This window comes from Hylaeus anthracinus, unplaced genomic scaffold, assembly GCF_026225885.1.
Source record: "Hylaeus anthracinus isolate JK02 unplaced genomic scaffold, UHH_iyHylAnth1.0_haploid 11985, whole genome shotgun sequence".
NCBI lineage: Eukaryota > Metazoa > Arthropoda > Insecta > Hymenoptera > Colletidae > Hylaeus > Hylaeus anthracinus.
This window is the reverse complement of record NW_026534333.1, coordinates 12082480-12108714: the sequence shown is the minus strand read 5'-3', so window position 1 is coordinate 12108714 and position 26235 is coordinate 12082480. Positions and strand designations below refer to the sequence as shown.

The window sequence follows — 26235 nt, the reverse complement described above, 5'->3', positions numbered from 1 at the left end:
TCCCGGAGTTTCTTACTTTTTCCGCAACTGTCGCTGAAGTCAACTCGCAGTTTGGCTCTGGCTCCTGCGCACCATTAATGTGTGGATGTTCATGCGTATTTAGATAAGTGTTTGTCGTTGAGGTTATGTTTTTTGAATCGTAACCCAAATAAAAATTAATGAATGAATTTAAATTTGCTAAAATTACTATTATAAAGAAGTGTATAACGTTTTGAACGACGTGTTTGAATTATCGAAAATAATGGCTGGAAAATGTGGCAAAGATTTGGCATTGTCAATGTTACGAACATTGCCAAGAGTGTGTTTAGGTAATCTTCGAGGCAATCCTGGATCAAGTAAACCTGTAAGAATTGCTCTAATAATAACATATACTTTAATAAACAAAAAATCAAGTTCATTTGCACGTGTAAAAGATAAATTAAAGTTCGACTAGATTGTATCACTGGCTTAGTATTCATTGTGTATCTGGTATTGGTACCAGGTACTTTATTGGTACCAAACATCTGATGTAAACGATGGCATATTGAGCTGGTATAATGTGGTCAAAGAAGACATATCAAATTAAAAATAATATATATACTAAATAGCTTTGTAGTTGGATAAGCACGCATGTAATATTATAGTATTTAGTCTATATAATGAAAATGAGTATGGTATAAACTAATCTATTATTTTGAATTGATATGATAATTGGTTTATAATAATTATTTTGAAAGTCATATTTTTAATAGTCTAAACGTGGCCGAGGGCAACATGGTGGAAATAAGCATGGAGCTGGTAATAAGGGATCCGGTCAGAGGCAAAATTTCTTGCGCATTGGGTATGAAACTGGAAACAATCCATTTTATCTCAGATTTGGATTTGAACCATATTATAAAGGGCATCAGTAAGTTGTACATGTATTAATATTTAAATAAACTTTGTTATTACAATATAGTTTTATATACAGTAAAATTCAAGTCAAAGTTCAAGGTACATTTCTAAAACTTAGAATACTAAATAAAATAATACTGGACACATAAATAGATACAGGTAAAACCACAAACATAAAGCAATGCAGTAAAACTCATATGAAATTGCACTTATGTCGTTTTTATTAATTTCATTATTATAGAAAGAGTTGTCATTAATATAAAATTTAATGTTAATGGTAATATCTTAATTAAAGATGCTTGTACGTATTACAGTTTAAGAAGAGAGTATCCACCTTTATCCTTACATCAATTGCAAATGTTTATTGATACAAACAGGGTAGATCCATCTAAACCTATTGATCTTGTATCTATACTCAACACAGGATTGTATAACTTTAATGTAGACCACAAGCATGCTGGTGTTCATCTTACAGATGAGGTATATTATTTTATTTTGAAATTCAAATAAATTAAATAAAATTTTTTATGTAAGAAGCATGTTGAGTTGCTTAAAATCGATTTTAAGGGAGCTGATTATTTTACTACAAAAGTAAACATAGAAGTTCAATGGGCCAGTGAGCCTGTAATAGCAGCAATTGAAAGAAATGGTGGTACTATTTGCACTGCATATTACGACCCTCACAGTTTATATATATTACACGATGTAAAGAAATTTTTCAACAGAGGTGAACTCTTTGTTCTTTTTTGGCATAAAAACTAAACATTTCAGAATGTCATATTTAAACTATTTTTAATTATTTAGGAACAGCAATACCACGCAGAATGTTACCACCAACAGATTGCTTAGAATATTATTCAAGTGCAGCATCAAGAGGATATTTAGCTAATCCTGAGTTGATTTCTCAAGAACGATTGGTTTTGTCTCAAAAATATGGTTACGTACTTCCAAAGATTGAAGATGATCCAGATTATGAAATGCTTACACAACGTAAAGATCCTAGACAAATATTTTATGGCCTCGAACCTGGTTGGGTCATTAGTCTTAAGGATGAAGCAATTCTTAAACCTAAAGCTGAATATCTTAAAGAATATTATTTAAGTTGAAGTGTTTCTTTGTAGCATACTCGTTTAAAAAAATAAATAAATAATTTGATGAAAAAAGTAATTTGTAAACTTAGGCAAGCTTTATGTTATTTAATAACAAATGCGTTTAAAATTTATCAAAATAAATAAATTCCACAGATTTTTTCTGTAGTGTTCTTTCGTATTGGGTTACTAATTAGAAAAGAAAAATTTAAACGAAATATCTTGTAAATCAAAGCCAAATAATGTTGAATTAAATATTTACAAATTTATTATGTCGAGGAGAGGATAAAATTTTATAACTTAACATAGACCAAATTTACTAGTTGCCCTGATACAGGTTAGTTGTAAAATTTTAAATAAAAAAAACTTTAACTGTACAATTAATTTTAATTTTGTGCATATCTTTCAAAGAGGATGAATTATTCTATCAAAGTTTCCTCTATCTACCCAATTTACAATTTAGTGTTCACTTGTCATAATTTAAATAGTAATTAACAGAATGCTAATTATTTTTTAGTAGACAATGTGAATGAGTTATAAAGAAGTTAGAAAATGGTTTTAAGCATTATTGGAAGAAGTTTTCAAAAAAAGGTATACAATGAAAACTTATAATAGATGATTTTTCTATTAAAATTGTTTTATGTAGGTAATAGTCGCCATTCACTCAAACTTGCTGTAAATAAACTATTCGATCAATCTAAAGTAGGCAAAGTATAAATGTTGATAAGAAGTGTATTAACACAATAGATTGAAAATAAGTCATATAACTTTTACTGCTTCTTATAAACGAGTTTGACCTGGAACTTTTTAAGCAAGGTAATGTGATAGTACGTAATAGTATGTCATTGTAATAGCCAGGATCTAAATTAACCAATTAAAAGGCACCGATTTTAATTGATTTTTTACAGAATGATGATACCATTAACAGGTGCAAGACATTTTTTTAGTAGCAATGACTCAGTTCAACGGAGTGACAAAAATCATCAAAGTATTATTATTCAATATTCATCTTATAAAAAATATATAATATGTAACAGCATTTGTAAATAAATAATTTCTCATAAATTCAGGCCCCGGAAAAGGTCACGTCGGCCCTGGTAACAGCGTCAGTGTAGATTCAGGCAGTGCTGATCACACTGATTTGAAATTATTCATACTCATCGTTACAGTGTAAATACAGTAGAACCTCGTTTATACGAGATACATAAATCAATTCTAGCTATCTAGTGATTTATACCTTTTATTACATGAATTGACCTAAACCATGATCGAGTGTGAACTTCATGGAGGGGATAGCTAGTGGACCTCTATTATCAGAACTACTTGGTTATCGGAACTGTCTTGTCCGCGGACTTGCTCGGATAAGTGAGGTTTTACTGAATAATCGAGTTGAAAAAAATAATGTATAACGATTACCATTGGACATATCGCCAATACAATTATAAATAGAAGCAATTAAAGAGTAAAATGATGTTGGGCAACAGCATTCGATCCTACGATCTTTCGAGTACAAGAACTCCATACTATCCGTATTACGACTATTTCGATAACGGACTAATAACTATAGCATTAATCGCAAGGTATGTTACATTACTTATATATTTAAAATTATCAAGTTATCATACCAAATATTTCTTAATAACCAAGGACCTGTTTACCACTCTGTAAAAGTAAATTAAAATTGGAGGAGAGGGGGACAAGTTGAATGCTTTCTTGTTAGATGTAAACATCTCATTGTCAGTTCAGTATGGTTAATTCCATACGTAGTATACATAACAATAAGTATGAATGCGTATTGAGTAAATAGAATCGGGCAAACTTTGTTGATTCTCGCTTGAAAAGGTTTATCTAACGCGACATCCGTCTACACTTTATTTATCTTTTTTTTTTTTAATATACTTTGGTCAACGTTTTACACTCTCGTGTGAAAGTCCAAGTTTAAGGTGAACACAACCTACATATTTGACATTTCTGACGCGTACAGAAACGGTACATCGAAGTCGGTTCCTCAAAACCTCATTAACGACAGCTACGCGATAGGGTAGTTTAAATTCAGTATTCTTCCGTGACAGGTGTTTCGATTTTCTTCCAGTGTTAAACTTTTCCTGTGACAACAATAAAAAAAAGAAAAAAATGGCATTTCGTGTTGAGTCTGAGAAGAATTATGAATTTATCTGCAAAAGTCTAATTGCTGGTGGTGAGTTAAAATGTTGCTTCTAGTGAAACATAATTTGCTTTTGTTAGTACACAATCAGAGGTGCACATTAATTATATCTTTCATTAATAACTTATTTTTTAAACATGCTTCTTATATTATTTATACACAAAATTTCTTCTTATTATTGAACAATCACTAATGACAGTGTAATTCAGAAAATACAATATATTTTACAGAACTGTTTAACAACTATTATAGATTTTAATGAAATTATTTATTTCGTAGGTGTAGCTGGAATGTGTTCAAAAACAGCAGTGGCTCCCTTAGATAGAATAAAAATATTACTGCAAGCACACAGTGAACACTATAAACACTTAGGTAAGAATGATACTGTCGTGAAAAATGATTAAAAATTACATGATATATGACTAACACTAATTTATTAAACAAGGTGTTTTTTCTGGTCTAAGAGAGATTATCCAACGTGAACAATTTTTTGCTCTCTACAAGGGAAACTTTGCTCAAATGATTCGAATCTTTCCATATGCAGCAACACAGTTTACATCATTTGAATTGTACAAGAAGGTAAATATCGATTATTTCTTACCTATTAAGTTAAAATATTTTAGAAAGTAATACTAAGTTTGTTCTGGGTAAAGTGGTTCCACAGAGTGAAGTAACCGTTATTAATATAAAGACATGCTCATAATTTGAAGGTGAGCCTTAACCATATAGATTTCCTTATGAATTTATGTGTACACACACATATATACATAAATATATTTATAAAAACACAAAAACGTATAATAAATATAGAGGTGTAAAAAAGAATAGAGACCATGGTTAAACAAGATAGATGAAACACATTTGTGTTAAAAAAAGAATTAGTAAACATATGAGATTGCGAGCAAATTAAGTTATATTTAATTTTTACCAGTATTTAGGAGCCTTATTTGGGAAAAACGCACATATAGATAAATTTTTGGCTGGATCTGCTGCTGGTGTTACAGCAGTTACATTAACATATCCACTAGACACCATTAGAGCTAGGCTTGCTTTTCAAGTTACTGGAGAACACATTTACGAAGGAATTATTCATGCGGGTATCACAATTTTCAAGGAGGTACTTGTACTTATTTATATTCTAGCAAGCATTAATAAGAAAAAAAAGTAAATTATATTCAATTCAGTATCTAACATAAAAGTATAAAGTGCAAAATGCAAATAGCATTCAGACTTTGAACCTTTCTGTGGAAGATAAGAAATGTTAGATAATTTATGAATATATCAATAACTTAATAGTATTTTTACTTTCGTTGACATGTTTTCTTTTTTACCAGACTTTTCTTGTGTAACTTTAAAACAATTAATTCAAAAACATTATTTTAAAATTTATATCATACCATATATCTTTCAGGAAGGTGGTCTCAAAGGATTATACAAAGGATTTTGTCCAACTGTTATTGGTATGATCCCATATGCAGGATTTTCGTTTTATTCATTTGAGAAGTTTAAGTACTTGTGCATGAAATATGGATCAAACATTTTTTGTGACAAATGTGATAAAAATACAGGTATGAACAATAATAAATTTTCATAACAAAAATTTCAATATGTACTGTAATATATGTAATAAGTATATTAAATATATAAATGTTTATACATATTCTTCTATAAAGCAATAAATATTCCATTGAACATCTAGTTATACAAATACTTGGATTTTTATACTGTCAATTAAAAAAGAAAAGTTTGTACTATACAATGATATTATATTGAATTAACTATATACTCTTGACTACTATATTGATCATACTTAACAAGAGTAAAATGCTTATATATATTTATAGGTGGTTTAGTTTTAACTGTACCAGCAAGATTATTATGTGGAGGTATTGCAGGTGCCATTGCTCAAAGTTTTTCATATCCATTAGATGTTACTAGAAGACGTATGCAATTATCTATGATGAATCCAGATACGCACAAATATAGGTAACTATGTCTACAAATTAAAAAAATAACTAATTTGTTAAATGACTTATTGTTAAATACTACTGCACTGGACATTTTTTTCTAGCGCTGGCATGTTAAAAACTATAAAACTAATATATAGAGAAAATGGCATTACGAAAGGTCTCTATCGTGGGATGAGCATTAATTATTTGCGAGCTATTCCTATGGTGTCAGTTAGTTTTACAACGTATGAAATCATGAAACAAGTACTCAATTTAGACACGGGAATGAAAGTATAATTTATTTTATATCATAGTGAGTTTTGATATTCCAACTTTACCTATACAGAAGTACAAAGCACATACAACAAAGTGTTAGAATTAACGGAGCCTTGAAATAGATACCCTCGGTTTAATAACAAAGTATAAAGAAAGTGGTTGCTGTTATACGACTAAAACGAGACTGACTGACGAGCCATACCCGCGCGATAACTTAAAAGCGGAAGCTCCGTGATCGTAGCGCTTATTTAAGCGAAAATTATACAGACGTATGTACAGACACGAGAATACATAAAAAAAAAAAGTCAAGTTCTAATACAAAGTGCAGTTTAATCCCAAATAATAAATACCAAATGTTGTACATTTGTAGTGTATATTAATACGCAACACAAGAAATGTTCGTTAACGATGTATAGAAAGAAACTGCAACCGAATATTATTGTATTTAAGAACTGAAAACAAAACTAAAAACTAGCAATTGTAATAGAATTGTATATTTCTATCGATAGTGTTAAATAATAGAAAATTTGAATTTTAGGTAAGGATTAATTTATTATAAACACTTATATCATATATAAGAAATAATATATTTGGTATGGATGTTCCAAAGGAATGTATGTAACAATAATTGTCTTGGGAACGCGGTAATTCCAGGATCATAGAAGGTTTATAAATAAAATATTTTTCTTCAATTATCATGCTCTACTTGGCTCCATCAAGCACTTTCTTATTAATTAAAAATACTGAAAAAAAGACGAATAAATTATTTTGATAGTAGGAGAAAGTATAGTGTATATCAATTTGCAATATGTACATAAAATTCAATAGTAACGAGAACCACTACATCTTAAACACAAGAGTTTCTCATTTATTTATGGGAGGCATGAACATATATATGTAGTTAAGAAATGTCATATAATAATGAATAATTTATGTCGGCGTTTCAATTTGAAGTGTTTGTTTGTTCAATATCTTCTTAATATATGTTTATTTTTGTACATATCTTTGTATTCTTAGAATCGTGTAATGTATAAGTACGATTTCATTCATAAAAATTCACCTATTTCTATGAAAACTTATTTTTAAAGTTTTTATGTTAGTAAACATGTAAATGATTATTTGATAATTAATCTTATGATTAATTATTAGTTTTGCTCATTATATTTCTTGTACTATTGACATTCAGTGTAAAAATGATGTAAGACTCTAAATATGATAACATCTCTTTATTTCTCCAGCTTTGTTTATAATGAGGCGACATAATATCAGTTCATGGCATACTGTTTTCTTTGCTTCAGCATTTTCTGTCTAAATACAGATTTTGCAAACCCGTTTAATGCTTGTAACTTAATATTTCGAAGATATCCGAAGTCTAAAAACAGCGAAGCATGCTGAAAGTTAAAAACCAAATACACACACATAATTCACAGTTCAAAGCATTTGTTCAGGCTAATATAAAACGTTGTAAAAGATATAGAAAGCGTTATTTTGAATTGATATATACAAAATGTAGTAAGCATGTCATATACAATAATTATATACAAGTATAAACTGATCATATTACCCCAAATTTATATACACAACAAACGTGTTTGAGACATTTCGAGTTCTGAATTGATTTTATGCATGTGCATTGGTGATCAATCAATCAATCAGCTTCCGATAAAAGCATATTTTGTTCGATTTATCTTAATTGAAGACAATAAATATTTTATCAAAATCTGCATGTAATCTAAGTTTGATATTCAGTGTCAAAATTGGATTAGAAATAGGAAAAACATAAATGAAAACTTGATAACTCAAAAATAATTAGCTTACAAAGTCTTGTAGCGAATTTAACAGCTAATAAGTTTGTCTCTGGTACTGAAATTTATTCATTATATGAAATACTTTAAGAAGAGAGAATAAATAGAGTGAATACAAAATTAGCTATACAAGTTCTAAGATCTATTACTGATTTTCATGTAAGCCTTATTTCTAATTAACTCATTTCCTTCTATTATAATACTACAATTTTTCTTTTCATTCTATGTAGGAAATTTTATTCTTAGTTTTTTTATAATCAATCATCAATCACTGAATGTGTTTAATATGTGATATAAAACAAAACAAAAAATGCTCAACTCTGCATCATGCAGAAGGGGTTGCTGTATCCATAATATTATGGTTTCTGTGCTATTTTCTTTTAGATTTACAGTCTTAGTAAATTGCTATAGTGTGCATCTATACATTTCACTTTTTCATCTTATTACTTCTACTGTATCGTTTGTTTCATTTGCATATGCTCAAATTACATGCTTACTTCTATGAACATATGTATTTTGCAAATTCATCCGATGCTCATGTATACAATGTTTGTGTACTGATGAATATGAATGATTTGACACAACACAAGAAGTTTGTTTGACTTGCATTACACATGTTTATTTATCAAAAGCATCATTTTATACCTATTAATTAGTAAAAAGGTAAATTGGTAGGATCATGAGCAATTAATTTCCAATTTAATGATCGTGAATGCATGAATTCATTTCGTATAAAGTGTGTGTATTTCAGTTAGGAATTTTTTTATAGGATTGATGCAAAAGTTTTGCTATTTCCTTACAAATCACAAGATAGTCGTGCGCTTAAATTCATATGTATAAAGATTTAGAAACTATACCTGTTCCAATAGGTTCAGAAAATAAAAACCTTTAGAAATAGAATAAATATTATAGGATAGACACAATTGACCAGCTTGAAGTTTTATTTATTATGTTACTACGATTAGAAAAATGTGATTTATAAAAATTATGTTTTGATGCGCTTAATAAAACAACTTAAAAATAGCGAAATTATTAGGTACTATGATTCTAATGAATCATTATGTGTAATACTATATTACAATCAATTAAAAAATCCACTAAAGAACTTATTAAATTGCTTATATGGCACAACTTGTATATGCCAAATTTACTGTTGCATCAACCCTTTTTATATTTTCTTGAGGCGGAACATTTCACGCTCCATTCGTATTAATAATTACGTGACACTCTCTTAAATATAAACTATGATCATTTTTGGTATGCTTATTGAAACCTTAAACAACATTATTTCTATTCAGTTTATGTAACAAATAATTTTGTTTGTATAAACAGTTTTAATAAATTAATATTTGTTCAAGGTTTCAGAACAGTACCATGCACATATTTTTGTTCGCACTACTTATTGCGTTCAATCCATGTATTATGTTCATTTCTTTTTTTTTTCTTGATAATAAAAATACAAGCAGTACAATGAAAGTTATAGAACTCAATGCTATATGTGAATTTTAATTGATACGCGTGTACATTATTGTTTGTTTCTTTCTTTTATGTATACAATTAATGTTGTGTCTAGATGTATGGTGTTGGACACACGCCAAATATGCGGATGTGTGTTTTGTCTCTCTGCGAGACATCACAAAGTGAATCATGATATAATACTTGAGACTATAATATGTTGTGTAAGGATAGTTGGAACCTCACACTTTTATTGATGTTCTATCCATAAATTATGTTCAGGAGCATTGTTATAAAGCCTGAATCATTTCCATACCCCTACCTTAATATTTAAATCTGGGGTTTGACTCTTTACAAGAAATAGTCTGGTGTCCGCCTAGTAACATGTGGTTCTCCACGCCTTGGAGCTGGGTCAAATTGAAGGCTGAAAAATTGAAAAATAAAAAACAAATTAAGATTATATATTTAATTATTTTGAAATTGTTACGTAATTTTTCATACATTTATTTGAAACTTACAATGAATATTTTAAAGCGTCATCTAATTCCATGATTGCAGCTTGATTTCCACAGCGATAACAATAATTAGGTGCTGAGAATATAGTTACAACGTTACGATCATGACACCTGTAACAAGAAATATACATGTGAGATAAAACAATATGCGATTATTGCATGAATGTTATTATAGAATATAATACATGAGGAATAAATACTAATACAAAGGGAATCTATAAATGAACAATGTTAATAAATATACCAATTGTAACCCTCCATAACTAATTGATGTGCTCGTGATACTAATGTCAGGCCATTAGAATGATTAAAAGTTTCTGAAATATCTTGTCCAAAAGTATATCCTGCCCCACGAGGAGAAATACCCCACCCTCCTCTATCATCTGGGTCTGACCATAAAAGGTCACACATTGGACCCTTAAAAAAACACAATCAAATGTTATTTTAAATTTCATAATTTTACTTGTAATCTTATGAATCCAAGCATGAACACCAACCTCATGTGGTACCTCTTGAAGACGATCTAGGGCACGTATATGATCTAATGTATCAATTGATGGTGATAAACCACCATGCAGACAAAATATTTGACCATCTACTAGTGCAGTCAATGGTAAATAATCAAACAGGTCCGTGAAGAATTTCCACACATTGGCATTACCATATTTACGTAAACATTCATCATAAAATCCATATACCTGTGTGATTTGTCTCGACTCATGATTACCTCGTAAAATTGTTATTCTTTCCCTATATCTGACCTATAGAGTTGAGATTATTTTGTTAATTGATATTTGATTTAATATATTTAATACTTTTATATAAATAATAAAATATTTGGGCTTCGTTAAATTTGATCAATTATCTTTGTCTATAATCTTACCTTGAGTGCAACAAGCAAGGTAACAGTTTCAACAGAGTAATAACCACGATCTACATAGTCTCCCATAAAAAGATAATTTGTATCTGGAGATTTGCCTCCTATTCTGAACAATTCCATTAAATCATGGAACTGTCCATGTACATCTCCACATACTGTCACAGGGCATTTTACTTCTTGTACATTAGACTCTTTAGCTAAGATTTCTTTTGCCTATAAAAATACATTGAATCTTACAATATATGGTGTTTTGAGTATAACATATGCTTTTAACTTAATCCATAAAATAAATACATACAAATATGTAAAATCATATAAAGAATCTTACAATAAAATGACCCAACAGATTAGGCAAAGATATATGTATAATGATAGCGATCAAACCTTGTCATGACAGGAGCTATATATCATCTATTAGAAATACTAAAGAGCCACATTTTCTACTAGATTTGTATCTTACATCTATACTGTAGTAGATATATTTAGAATACTGTAGTAGATTTATATTTGTGTATAAAGAAAAATTATCTTTTTGAAAAAATTGGTTACTAATCAATTCTTTTCTTTATATATATATAGTTAAAATTTAGTTAATATAATTAATATAGACAGTTCAAAATTTCATTCAAAATGGATAAATTATATTCTATATTAATTATGCAATCCTAAAATCCTTTAGGTATTGATTTTGTCAATTGTGAATGATACATCATAGTTTTAACGAACTTCAGAAGTAATTGAATCAAAATAGTTTGCATTTATAATTAATTCAATAAACCACTTGCTTCCACAATTAATTATGACCAATCCCAAGGCTCAATCACTCTAGGAGACAAAACTGTAAATGCTCATTGATAGAACCAAATTAAATTCAGAAATAATTATATAAACACCATAGTATATAATACAGTCAGCAAACTTAATCTTTAAATTGAAATAAACAATCTGATTGCTATTGTTTCTGCTAGCAAGAATAATTAGAAACATAATTGTACTAATTAATAATTTATGTTAACTGTATGGAAAACATACTTACAAATGGTGTTAATGTTAAATGGAAAATACAAAACAAATACAAATTGATGATTTAAAGATGAAGTTATTTTTTTACACAATAAAGTATTGTATTGACTATATAAGTGAAATGATTATCATTGTGGTATTTCTTTCATCTACATCAGGAAATATTTATAAATACATAGATGACATCACTATTTGTATTGGTATCTATTGGAATTGATATCATTTTGTGTAGGAAATCATTATCTAGTTTAGATTGTAATTACGAAGTATTGGAATAATTTTGAATTTTCAACTTCAATTTGCAAAACTTATACAAGTGGTAAAAAGAAACAATCAAACGAATGAAACATAGATTTGTACAAAAATACCAAGTAACAATAGTATACTGATATTTTCAAATTATACTTGAATAACCCTTAAAGAAATAAAGGTATCAAAAATTTATTACTAGTATATATACACATACACATTTGTTCTTTTACAATCCATTTCTTCCATATAATTTGTAACTTCACAAATACATTTGTTATAACTCGAAACAAAATACCATTCTGTTTTGTACATCAAAACCACAAAGGAAACTAACAAGTGTTAGTTCTATGTTTTAGATCTAAAATTCTTGTGAAGTGTGTTTAATATCACCAGCATTTATAAATTTTATGTACATTGTATTCGTAAACATGTATATTATGGTGTACATTTTAAGAAGTTACATAAATGTCGTATTGGTCAGGTGAAAACCAGAAAATTACCGGTATTGATATCGGTTTTGGTATATCTTCGGATTCTTACTTTTTACAACTATAAACGTTTCGGTACGATTAATCCAAAAAATGACGAATATCGAAATAATTTCGGTTTTAAAAAATCCTTTTGTAGAAGCATCGAAACGTATAAACCAAGGTGCAATCTATATGCCAAAAGAAACCCTATTCAATAAGTAACAAAAATAGAATTGTTGGCTGATTCAACGAGCCAGTCAATTTCATAGGCGCTGAACAAGTTGCAGTGGAAGCTTGAACAGCAGTGAATACGGTTGTTGAGCGTCCGAACGCAATCGGGACACGAATTTTTACCGAAATCTGAAGTACAGCGAAATTGTGCAATGTACAAGGATTGATAGATAAAACAATGTATTCAAACTGATTATAATGAAATTTTGTAATGACACGTCAAACCATGGTCAGTGTTATCGCAAAATATCAGTAAACGAACGTAATACAGCAAACGAGAATTAATCGCGTGATACGTAAATGAAATTTTCTGATTAATCAGTTGCATAGAAATCGACAAGGAAGGAATTAAAGACGGATCGCGTACCTTCTCGCACAGAGTTTTCACTTGGCTTTCTGTTAGTTGTTGGCAGTCATTTAATTGTTCTATCCACTGGTCAAGTTCTTTCAACGACGCTTTTTCCTCCATCGTACGAATCTACGTAAAGTCCAAGAATATCCCGCGCTCTTAGCACGTGTAATAAAAGTAAAGCGAGTCCGTCTCGTAAACTAAATCATTCGGTTTTACTGGAAAAGCTTCTTAACACAAATATCTCGATCAAGCACACACTCACAAAATGGCCGATCGCGAGTACTGACGGTGACGTCATACTCAATTCATGCGTGCTTCACTAACTATAACCCGGATTACCATATCGACCAATCACCACTTGCGTTTATCGCACGTTGTCCAATAACGGACAGACTTTACTGTTGCGCGCCTGTCACGATACTGTACACTCTTATTCCTTAATTTTTGCCGCGTAAGGGGAAAGTCACTAATGCCGGTTACCCCTTCTCTTTCTTGGTACGGAACTCCGTCTCGCGCGCTAAGACGCTTGACGCCTGCGCACAAGCCATTATTCTATCGAAAAGACGTTAACCTAACGTTACGAAACACTTAACCTACAACTGCTGATGAAAGTATTCGAACGATTTCAGATTAAACATTTAATATTTAAATTAATGAAATTATAATATGATTTTCAACGAATTTTCATTAACAATAATATACAAGTGTTAGGAGTGTACATGTTAAGCTCGAACAAAATCAAGTAGTGTAAACAATGTTTTCACACCATTCCTTGGAAACATTTATGAACAATCTCCTCTTTTTCCCATATTGTGTTGTGTGCTTACAACACAAATGTATACAATTAGTATGTTTATACTAATATAGTATAACAAATAATGTGGATAGGTGATAGCAATAATACATTTTTGTAGAATGTACATATTTAAGATTACCTGCACTGCTAGTGCACTGGCTCTTTTAGCCTGTGTCAATATAGTTTTATTTAACTGTAGTCAATGAAATATTATTTTCTACTTTCAAATCATATTACAGAAACCATAAAAATTAATCTGTGTTTTTACGTACAGTTCATGAAGAATGTTTGATTACTAGACTATTAGTAGCTACTTTAATGTATATTTATAAAGTCACCTTGCTTCTAAGACTGACAAAATAGTTTCAAATTATTGATAAAATGATTTATTTTATTCTGTTTATTTGTATAAAAAGTTAACTGATTCACATTGCAATAACCAAATAACCAATTTTTTATAAAGTACAGTAGAACTCTATATATCTTAACTTACGACATCACAATATTGGGTTATTCAAACACATTACTGAACTCTTATTGTTTAAATACGGTTCAAACGATATATCGCTTCTGTGAATTGAACTTGATTGTCACCAGACTAATTTGGATAAATAGAGTTCTATTATAGTTAACAAATATGTGTTTATATAATCTTAGTATATTTCATGTATACAAGGATGAGCATAAAATTACATACCAGTATTTGAAATTATGTAATGTGTGTATGTAGCATTGTATGAAATCAATCATAAAAATATTTATAGTAATTTATAAAAATTTTACTGTAATACTGAAATTTAAAATGATTGTATTGTATATTCCATAATGAGTGTTGCATATAGAAACTAAAATATTTTAGTCAAAAGTATATGAATGTCTTTGCAGAAGCATTATTAAATTATCAACGTATTATCATATGAAGAGTCTTATAGCGTTTCATTTAAGGCAAAAATAGGAATCTAATATTGTTTTAATTTTTATATTTTTGTTAGTTAAATCGTAAAACTTGTTGGATATTTCTTAAATTTTTACATTTATAGTTACTTGAAAGAACAAAAATATATTTATAACCTTAAAATTCTTAAAGCAATTTGCTGCAGGAAAATAAGTTGAAAAAATAGTAGAATCTATAATTATGCAAATACATTAAAGTGTATTATCTTTTCTTTACAAATTTAGAGTTTGTAACAAAATATTGAAATAATTATTCTTAAGGATTGATATAATCTTTCTCAAATGTATTTCTTAATCATTGAAAGTAGTAAGTAACTTTAATGAATTAATAATATTGACAAGGCTATTAATGAAATGTAAAATGCAAATAGGAGAAATGCACTTCTTGCATAAAGAAAACTAATTATGTCATACCTTTTGTTAATAAAGCTGAAGTATATTCTCTGATGTTACCTTTTTGTTGAAAATAATCTTTTCAAATAATACTAAGAGGTAAATGACAAAGTCAGTAGACACGGTTTAAATAATTATCATTACAAGATGATCTAATTTGGAGTATTGTATAATTCATCTGCAAAGTGTTGCATCTAATCGAACAAGCCATGGCAACAACAATTTTATTTTTGTTCTATAATTTAGATCTGTGGCAACAGGATTATGTTCTAAGTAAACAGTTTGTAATTTTTTATTGGCTGTTAAATTTTCTATAGTTCCCCAATCTTCAATCATGTTATTATTTATCTATAACAGATATTAAACACGATAACGTATTGACATAAAATTACAATGAAACTTTAAAAAGCAAAATAGGATATTATTCTTACCCAAAAGTCTTCTAAATCCTCAAGATGGTCAATATTTTGAATTTTTTTGATTTTGTTGTTAGCCAAATCCAGTGTAGTTAGTCTTGGACAGTTTGTTAGCCCTTCTATGCTCATTATCCCATTTTCAGATAGATACAACTGATCCAGTTTCTGTAATTCTTCTAAATTTTCTATTTTTGTAATGCGATTACTTTGTAAACTTAATAACTGGAGATTTTGTAAACATCCTAAGTTTTCAATCTTTGTAATTTTATTTTTACCAAGGAACAGATATGTTAGATTCTCAAGACCTTCAAGATTGACGATCTCTCGTATTTTATTGTCACCTAACTCGAGAGTTGTAAGATTCTTCAGATGCGATATATTTTCAATGCACTGAATTTTATTCGACGACAGGATCAACTTTTGCAGATTCATTAAATTTTCTAATCCTTCTATCTTTTTAATACGATTAAAAGATATATCTAAAACTCTGAAAATGTAATTGTTCTGTATTAAATTTCATTTATATTAAAAAAGTGCAAAATGACAATTACTGTATAACTACATACTCCAAATTTACAAGGGCATTTAAATTTTCTATGGTAACAATCTGATTATCCCTTAATTCTAATTCAACCAAAGTTGTAAGGGTATCAAGATTCTCAATTTTCTTGATCAAGTTCCATGTAAAACATAATTTACGTATTTTCCTCAATGGTTCTAAGTTTTCTAATTTCGTTATTCTTGAATGATGGAAATCTAGCTCCTAAAATATAAATAAAATTAAGTATAAACATGGAAAACAAAAGACAATTAGTATTAAAAGAATTAAAACTAAGACAAACTTCACTATCAGGATCTATGATCAAATCTTCGTTTTCATCATTTTCGTTTTTCTCCTCGACGTCAATCGAATCTTCGTGTTTATTTTCTAAAACAGCAAAAATTATTTGGAAAATAGATGCAGCTATACATTTCCGACATTTCCATTATACATTACAATAAATAATGATTGTACCATTGTGTGCCATTATTACTCAATGCGATTAACAATGATTCTGAAAATCTAATTAAAGGTTCCAACTAAAGACTATACAAAATTTTGATTTTATTGACTCTTACAAATAGAATGTAAAATCTAGTAGAAACCACTGCACTAGTGGTACAAACAGTTTCCAATTGTCTAAACTTCGCACTGCGGTAAGTTTTACAATGTCCTGCATATATATGAATAATTATATTTCGTAATATCAACTAACAATAAGTTATATACTCCATGCAACTTTAGTTTTACGATAAAGGGTAGTCCACGTAAAATCTTTCCCAAGTTTTTCCATCTAGAAACTTTAGGATACTATGGAAAGTTTGTTTATATTTTGTCGCTTTCCGCAAAAAGTAAACAATTTTATGTTAATAACAATATTAATATAAAAAGTTCTTATCGTACGATAAGAATTTTGTATAATATTCGTTCAGTAAGAATTGTCATGAAGTATAAATTTCGTATTATCGATTTGACTATGTAAGGTCATTATTGTTATTATCATCAATTTTAGGTGAAAATTGTTTTAAACAACATCATTATAGAAAGAGAATAAATTTTTAGGATTTATTTTGTCGAGAAAAACGAGATCAACAAACATTAGAACCTAAATATATGTAATCTAAAGAAATGAGCTAGGGGAATTCTAAGTAATATTTCATTAGTAATTTTATTTTTATATTTACAAATAAAGGAGTTATAACAATGTAAAATCATGAAATTTGATATTAATGAGAGTTATAATAAGAGAAAATGTACGTAAGACGCGTGATCGAGAAAATTAAAAAGAAAAAAATTCAAAAATTTCGCGTAAGTATTTCATCTATGAGTATTCCCGTTTATGTATCATTGTCGCATCCGTGACTCGGATTAGTAGCCAGTCTAGTGAAGATGGCTGAAAACAATGGCAATGGTTATTGAGCTAACTTTGCGTTCTCCTGATACTTGTCAACAAAGAAGTTATCATTAATTAAAAAGTAACTGAAGCATTCATCATAGTCACACGTGAGTACAGTTCCTCTTCTTTTTACCCTTGCTAATCGAAATTTTATTCTTCTCATTTAATATCTTTGGCATTTAGCGTTCGTACGATACAGCGATCGTGCTTTTCATGTTTTACTGCTGTCATCTATATTCTGATTAGGGAGAATATTTCAAACTTATTTCAACGTGTATAAAAATTGTTTTCTTACAATCATCATTCTATATAGATGTGCCTTTGAAAATTACGATATCTCGTAAATGTTTGCGTCCTTCTGCGATGCAGTAGCTTGGAAAACTATTTTAAAGGAAATTATAGTTTAATGTACCATAGAGAGGTTCGTTACTTGTCTAAATAAATACTATCGTTTGATCTATGGTCACTGTATCCGACGAACAAAATTGATGTTCAGATAATATTAATAACATTTCCGCGATGTGCGATTTCGTATAAAATACCACTACAATTTATAACGTATTTTTTTTATTGTTATTCGAATTATTTCAGTTTCTATCATACGAATTATCATTTTGTATTAGGATTATTGTTTTCATTTAGTTATTACTTTCTGTACACCTTTCACTTTTAAATGGATCTATATGCAAACACGGAATATGTTATTATTAACTAAAAATTGCCAATTATAAATATAGAACATGAAACTATTATTTACCATGCATCATTTAACATTAAATTGTCATGGTTTAAAAATTAATAGTTTTCTAGAACTGACAAACTATTTTTATTAATATTAATGTAACGCTTAAGTTAAAAATTTGGGCAGCAATAAAATGTTATACAAGATAAATTGTTGTTATCTAAAATATGTAAATACTGACAAGGCAAAAACCTTGGTCAAAATATAGAACTTTTATATTCAAGAATTATATTTAATTTATAAACCAAATGAGTCCATATTACATTGTACTTAATATCAGTTTCTAATGCAAATTTAACTTTCCTATGTAATATTATGTAAAGATAGAAAACAATATCTTTAGTGCTATCATTATTTATTTCAGGTATATATTATGGCAACTGCTATTCAAAAGAATGGCATGAAACCTTTAACAAACACAATAAATCATGTAGAGGATGTAAATAATTTAAACAATACGGGCATATGTAAAGAAGAGAAAGATGAAAGACTGTTCGATGGGCAAATCCAATCTTATGTGGACCCTCCTGAACAGGAGCCTCGCGAGCTGGATATTGTTATTAATAACGTAGTTTGCAGCTTCAGCGTTAGGTGTCACTTAAATTTACGAGAAATTGCGCTTAATGGATCTAATGTGGAATATAGGAGGGAGAATGGGGTACGTTTCAAAGCAATCTTGTTTTCTTGTAACAAATTATATTTGTGTAACATGTTTAGTGATGTATTGATCCTAAATATATCTGTATGTTTTACTGATTTATATTTGATGTATTTTTAATTGGAAGTTCAAAGTTTTTGTATGAAAAATTCAAAATTATGGTGCCTAAATTCGTAAGATATTTAAGTTATCAGTAGGAAATATTATACTTGGAAATGGAAAATATTGGTTGTTGGTTACCAAACTATTTAGCTAATTTTCTCTTCTATCTCTCATCTGTTTGCATTATCCCACAATTGATTTGAAAGATATAGAGTAGAAATTTGCAGGTATATGTTCTATGCTCCTTGGATAGGGAAGCATGGCATCAAAAACTGGTGAAAATTATACTTTGTATAATTTATACTTGGAAAAGTAACTTTAAGTGGCCAATATTTTTTAATGCTAATATAATATACATATAGTAACAAAGAAGAGAAGAAGACAATAAGTAAAGGAAAAACAGAGTGATATTCCTTGATATAAATAATTTAAATACTTCTCATATAGAATTTTTTATTCTTTATAATTACCAGTAAGAAATTATAATTATTTTTTAAGAAATAAATACAGTTGTTTTTGATTCTGTTCCCACTTTTTAAATCATGTACTATGCGATAATCAAATATAGACATCAAAATAAAAATATCAAAGAATAGCATATTTTCCAATCAATAACAATTGCAATTTAATTTTTAAAATCAATAGATCCATTTTTTTGTTATAAAGATGACCATGTGTTTTTTCAATGTCATTCTGATCTTCGTGATGTATAAAGATATAAAAAGATGTTATACATAAAATGTTACTTTACTTTTAAATTGGATAAAGTAATTTGGTTTCAACGAACAGCATAAAATGGTAGTTATGGATGTTTTTCGTACATGTACACATGTTGTAGATGATAACAATGAAATTGAGGAGACCTTATACTACTGCTTCTATATGGTCTTCTGGTAAAGTAACATGTACTGGTGCAACTAGTGAAGTTCAAGCAAAGATCGCAGCTCGCCGATTTGCTCGTTCACTTCAGAAACTCGGATTCAAAGTGCGATTTAATAATTATAGAGTGGTCAATGTATTAGGTACATGTTGTATGCCATTCGCCATCAAGATAACGTCATTTTCTGTCTATCACAAAGAAAATGCAGAGTAAGTATGTTTAACTGCATCTATATGTACATACGAATATATATATAAGTATATAACTATGAAACTATATAACTATGAAACTATATAACTTAATAAAATTACTATAAAGGGATTCCTTTATACTTTTCTACAACTGTTTGCTTAGATTTGACAAAAATTATTAACAATGTTTATTATGCATAGTTACGAGCCAGAATTACATCCTGGTGTTACATACAAGTTAAAAGAACCAAAAGCCACATTGAAGATATTTTCTACAGGCAGTGTTACTGTAACTGGTTTGTATTGCTAGTCAATTCAAATATGTATAGTTTTATTAAAATAAAAACTATAAAAGGACACGATTTTATCATATCTAATAAAATGTAATTGATGTTGCAGCTCCTAATGTTGCTGCTGTCCAAGCAGCAATTGAATACATTTATCCACTAGTCTATGAGTTTCGAAAAGAAAGAACAGCAGAAGATGAACTTGCCTTGACAACAAAAAAGCGTAGATTGGGGATAAGTAAAAGAAACAATGAAGAGTTCCTAAATGACTCAGATTATGTATACGAAGCCATGTTTTCTGATGAAGAAGATGAAGGTGAAGGGGGTGAGAGTGATGCCAGTTGGGACTGATCTGTTTACTTTGCTACTCTTCTGTTAATTGTGAAACTGTTATATCTTGTTCTTTGAAAAATAGATATGCACTGCTCTGTGTACAAAAGTGTTATCATAAAGAGTGAAGTGAAGCATTCGTTTTCTAGTAGTGAAAAGACAATGTGTGAGTGCCAGAGACAAATATGCACGTATGCGTGTTTTAATTATGGTTACATTAATAACAAATCAAACTGAATTCCAGCATCAAACAATATTGTCATAATTTACTTTCATCAATAATATACATATGTACATAGATGCATACACGTGCATACATCTATGTATGCATCTATGTACATATAAGTATTGAACATAAAAACAATGTTGTACACATAATCGTTTTGTTTTAGTGAACAATTTTTCAATGTTCATTTAAAATTTATCAGGTTTTTTTTGTTTTTGTTTTTGAGAAAATTCAGTACATTTAAGTGATTAGAAACGGTTCTAAGAAAGGCTTGTTTGTAAGTATACTCCTCTACATTTAGGTAACGAAATAATACATGCTTCTTAAGTTTTTAATTATCTATAATCAACTGATTATGTACTGAAGTATTGTGGCGGTAATCAAACGCATGTATATTTTACTGTTCTCTGTTCTACTTCTTTCTACTCATAGATGTAATCTAATTTTTGCTTAATTAACATACTGTGCCAAAGATGGATGTTCAAAATTTGAGGCAAAGTGATCAAAGTGACATCTAAGAAGCTGCAAATTTTGTTCATTATAATAATTAGCTTTTTTTATTGCAATGACACGTTTCAATGAATATGAAAATATTTTACAATAATTTTTTTTTTTAAGTTTCTATATAAATACAGAAAAGTCATACACAATTCGATACATTAATTCTAAAACTACTTGCAACTCCATGGAATACGTTTAAAACCATTGTGCTAACAACAGCCTATCTTCGATTGAATGAATTAAAGAAATTAATCTTAAATAATTTAAGAATAGGAGAAGTTTTGTTTTCTAAAAAAACATAGTTTCATACTTTATGTTCTTTTCATATAATGATACATACCTTTTTGTATTATTAAATATTTTTATTCAGGCGATTGTGGGCTGGTTTTAGGAAGTACGATAGAAAATATATAAAATTAATATCAAATTTAATTATTAATTAATTAAGCGAAAATTTCGCAGGTCTAATTACTATTTTCTAGAATTTGGGTTTATTATGTGTCATTGTATTTATAGACCAGTTTTAAAAACAAATTCTAGTTTAGTATAACTTGTCGATTCAATCTCTCTTTTTGGTTGTTCAAAAAAAGAACTTGAAAATGACTCACAAATTTTGATTAGACAATATATTTCATTTTATTTTCTGGGAGTTGCGACATAAATATAAAGAATACAATAGATTACAATAACATATTATTTACCATTTCCTATATTACTCATTTACATATAAGATCTAATTATTTATTTGTCACTTGCAGTATCCTCATGACGATAAGTGCATTTGAATCATGTCATTTTCGTCACCGTTATATATCATAGTTCGAGGAACAATAAATACTATAATATACGTTTTCTGCTGTTACTGAATTATCAAAGTATTCAGTGATTAAAATTTAATATGTCTTAAACACGAGAAGCTTGACTGACATGGCTATTTTTAAGTTTTGTTCGATAATAAAGATTGCGAGTATATACAAAAAAGAAGGAAAATTTGATACAAACGGCATAATGTAAGAAAGAAACGTTCTTCGACTATTTTTTAATTATTTAAGTACAGTAGTATGGACTTGCATAAGACATACTTGTAAATAAAACAAGTTCACCAGATGCACTGGTATGCAATTAGTTGTATACTTCTTAAAGATTACTAAACAAAATGCGTACTTTGTAATTGTTACTACTCATATACACTATTTATGGTCCCTGACGTATCACAAGTATGCGTGTGTGAAGAAATATTGGCAATACTTCTTGATATCATATAATAAAGATTAATCTGTACCTCGTGCCATACAAAATACTATTCGTACGCTAAGCTTAGTTAAATTTTCATAATTTCATATGATTTACTGTATATGCTAAACAAGTTTTTTATAAAGAAGCTATAGTCACTGCCCTTCGCGTATTCAATACCGAAATTGAAAAGACTTGAGCTTGATTAAGGACGTGACATTGAGTAACAGAATGCTTTAATTAATTTTATATTGTTCAGGTATTATATACATTGAATGTAATCGTAAACATGAAAATTATGTTACTTTAAAGATTGGAATAATGTCAGAATCACTGTGTAATCATTTATAATATTACTGGGTTTTATTAACCTTGATTTACTCGTAATCATTCTTTTAATAGAGTTTACAACAGGACGACATATAAAATATAATATTCTTTGTAATTATTTTATACAGATAAAAATTTAAAATGGAATGTTATTAGTTTCAAGTTTTGCGGAAAATCACACGAATAAAATAACAAATTATTTGGCCCTATTATTTAAAATTATTATGGATTCTTCTTTATTATGCATTAACGTTATTTTATTGCCCTTTATATTATATCTACACTTTAGGTACTGTCAAATATATTTTTGAACTTGGCAGGTTAAATGATCTGGATTCTTTCATTGCTTACAAATATATTTAAAAGTTACAATTACAATTTGATTAAACAGAATTGAATTTTGGAGTATGAGTTGCACTTATTAAAAGTGAGTGTGCTTAATATGATTACATGACACTATATTTAATTACATTTATAATAGTACAAAGTATAAAAGTATATTTTTTTCTGTTTATTTAAAAGACCACAAGAAATACATTTTTTAATGTAAACTTTTATAGAAAAAGTAATTTAAGAAAACATATTTGTTTTATAGTTAAACGATTTTTATTAGAGGATACAATGGTTTTCGGCATATTCCATTTTGGAAATTTGGCATTACACTTAATAAAATTATTTAAAACAAGATTCCACAAGACTTTGTGCTTTCAAAAAAAAAAAAAATCTTTATATTTTTCTTTATTAAGTTACTATGTCACGAAAACTAAACATTGTGATAATAATTTACAATGGTATGAATTATTTTTTTAAGTACTATCAATGTACGATTGTATGCATGAAGTACAGAAATATTTATCTTATATATGGAATAAAGGCTAATATAACCACGATTAGAAATCATATCATTTTCAGATAAAAACCTTCGAATGAAATGTATCTTCTTTAGTATCTTTCGAAAAAACACAAATATTTCTATATATATTTCTTTACACGTTTTCCTTTTATCATGACTGCCAGTTTTACTACTTGCCTTGAATGTAACTATTAATACTAAAAACGAAAATCGCTATACTAATAAGTATACTATGGTTTCTTGTAATACTGCACATTATTAACATATTAATTGTGTAGGGCATATTTTATTCAAATGTTACATATTGATAGTCTGAGGAAGAACTATCGATAAATTTGTATTCAAATTCAACTTAGTGTCAACATGGAACTGCAGTGATCTTAGTAGTATTATACATAATTTAGACTAAGTTTGAAATAAAACGTTGTTTATTATGTTTGTATGACTGTCAATCATAGATTATGACTAATGCTATCTATTTAATACATTTCTTTTTTTCTATAATCTAATTGAGATGAACTTATTAGTTTCAATTCGAACTCATGACAATAAAATACTACCATTACAGTTTATTAATATAACATCATACGACTATAAAATGGATTTCTTTTTAACAACAATCTATAACGTATCCCGTTATCTTTATGAATAAATGTTAGTCCTTATATCTGAGGTAATAGGTGCAACATAAGCATTAAATAATAATACTACAAATGTTTCTATTTCTACTGATCTTTACGTGTATTTTTAATGTTTCTTTATACATGCTTGCAATTATTTTTAATTAATAAAATCAATTTTGTGTTGCGCGCGTGCTATCTACTTTGAATGAATTGCTATAAGAAATATACTATAATTGACTATACTACAACAAAGAAACAAAAATGTTTTGGATTGTTAACAAAATAATGTACATTTTTATCAAATTCATTAAATTTCATGTCTTTAAATAGAATTTCACATTCCAGGCTTTTTAATACTATTACTTTCTAGTCTGAAAACTTGCGTACACCAAAGACAGTTTATAAAAGCATGTTACAATTTAAAATAGTATAGATAACATGAATACATTGCTCAAGATTGATTAAATTTTACAACACTATCCAGTACAATGGTTGTAAAGTTATTCATGAAAATGTGTAATTTAGATTTCTTCAAGATTAAAATTAGACTTGTATGCAACGCATAAAATTAAATTCATTTGAAGCTTTGGTAGAGGTGAACATTCTCTGTCAATTCTTCTATGTACTCTATAGCCACAATATCTATAAATGAATGATCAACATCAAATAAAGTATGATTTTCTAGCGTAACACTTCATTGGTAGCCACATTCTTATGTATATAAGGTAATTAGGCATACTCTTACATCTGTACAAAAGCATAGTCTGCAATGTAATATGAAAAATCCTTAGGTGTTACAAATGTTACAATCAGATGCAAACTTTGTAAACACAAACGACTTACTGAAATTAGAGACAAATTATATGTTATGATTGGCTTGACAAACAAAAGATGAATTGTTAATAAAAGTATTAATTTCCTAATATTAATAATGTACACCTAAAGGCTTTTTCAATAACAAGTCGTTTCTTATTAATATAATAATAGATACCATTGCATAGTTGCATCAATTTGTAGTAAATGAAAAAAAAATGTAGAAAAATATACTAATGTGGTATTATATCAATTAAATAATGATAATGCATTGTTTACAATATTTGCAGGAGATCCTGTTACATTAGTTTTATAAATTTCATTCATCATAATTGCGTATCTGGAAGATAATGTACTCATTCATTTGATTCACAGTTTTACTGAATTTTTGAATTATATATGTAATTAAATTATAAAATACACAAGTCAAACGTGTATGCTGTGTGAAAGACAACTTCTTAGCAAACTGTAGCTCACTTACAAATTTTGTTTTGTACAATTTTCAGAACACATTGTATTATTTTATTTATAAGTATTTCATTTACCATTATTCCTTTGATATACTACTAGTAGTAATAACAATATATAAGTGGTAAAAAATACATATAGATATAGATAAAAATAAGTGAGGAATTGG

General features: G+C 28.4%; 5 protein-coding genes across 8 annotated transcripts; 3 read left to right on the top strand and 2 right to left on the bottom strand.

Moving 5' to 3' along the window:
• Positions 1-45: 45 nt before the first annotated feature.
• On the top strand, positions 46-2118 carry LOC128887105 (39S ribosomal protein L15, mitochondrial). The gene is made up of 5 exons (XM_054142597.1): positions 46-343; positions 732-886; positions 1188-1353; positions 1441-1600; positions 1678-2118. Exons 1-5 carry the CDS (start codon positions 242-244, stop codon positions 1977-1979), a joined length of 885 nt encoding a protein of 294 aa, XP_053998572.1. The 5' UTR covers positions 46-241; the 3' UTR covers positions 1980-2118.
• A 936-nt stretch (positions 2119-3054) lies between these two features.
• On the top strand, positions 3055-7043 carry LOC128887097 (solute carrier family 25 member 16-like). 3 transcript variants are annotated; one of them, XM_054142579.1, is made up of 9 exons: positions 3055-3541; positions 4054-4158; positions 4405-4497; positions 4571-4704; positions 5057-5242; positions 5537-5693; positions 5970-6111; positions 6197-6387; positions 6889-7043. In XM_054142579.1, the coding sequence occupies exons 2-8, from the start codon at positions 4095-4097 to the stop codon at positions 6369-6371; spliced, it is 951 nt and encodes a 316-aa protein (XP_053998554.1). In that variant the 5' UTR covers positions 3055-3541; positions 4054-4094; the 3' UTR covers positions 6372-6387; positions 6889-7043. The 3 variants fall into 3 exon arrangements, with proteins under 3 accessions (XP_053998554.1, XP_053998552.1, XP_053998553.1); XM_054142577.1 differs by having other exon boundaries at positions 3058-3541; positions 6197-7043; XM_054142578.1 differs by lacking the exon at positions 3055-3541 and having other exon boundaries at positions 4034-4158; positions 6197-7043.
• LOC128887098 (serine/threonine-protein phosphatase 2A catalytic subunit alpha isoform) lies at positions 6914-13627 on the bottom strand. 2 transcript variants are annotated; one of them, XM_054142581.1, is made up of 7 exons: positions 13349-13627; positions 11009-11218; positions 10623-10886; positions 10370-10542; positions 10129-10236; positions 9933-10034; positions 6914-7093 (listed from the first exon to the last, which is right to left on the bottom strand). In XM_054142581.1, exons 1-6 carry the CDS (start codon positions 13448-13450, stop codon positions 9962-9964), a joined length of 930 nt encoding a protein of 309 aa, XP_053998556.1. In that variant the 5' UTR covers positions 13451-13627; the 3' UTR covers positions 6914-7093; positions 9933-9961. The 2 variants fall into 2 exon arrangements, with proteins under 2 accessions (XP_053998556.1, XP_053998555.1); XM_054142580.1 differs by lacking the exon at positions 6914-7093 and having other exon boundaries at positions 7562-10034; positions 13349-13626.
• Positions 13628-15498: 1871 nt separating this feature from the next.
• Positions 15499-16878, bottom strand: LOC128887096 (protein phosphatase 1 regulatory subunit 7; the record flags this gene model as incomplete). The annotated part of the gene is made up of 4 exons (XM_054142576.1): positions 15499-15824; positions 15908-16379; positions 16459-16655; positions 16735-16878. Coding segments are annotated over 4 exons (987 nt in total), but the record flags the coding sequence as incomplete, so codon positions are not given.
• A 728-nt stretch (positions 16879-17606) lies between these two features.
• Positions 17607-26179, top strand: LOC128887095 (TATA box-binding protein-like 1). Its single transcript, XM_054142575.1, has 5 exons — positions 17607-17936; positions 18936-19229; positions 20170-20420; positions 20604-20698; positions 20802-26179. Exons 2-5 carry the CDS (start codon positions 18945-18947, stop codon positions 21038-21040), a joined length of 870 nt encoding a protein of 289 aa, XP_053998550.1. The 5' UTR covers positions 17607-17936; positions 18936-18944; the 3' UTR covers positions 21041-26179.
• The last annotated feature ends 56 nt before the right edge of the window (positions 26180-26235 follow it).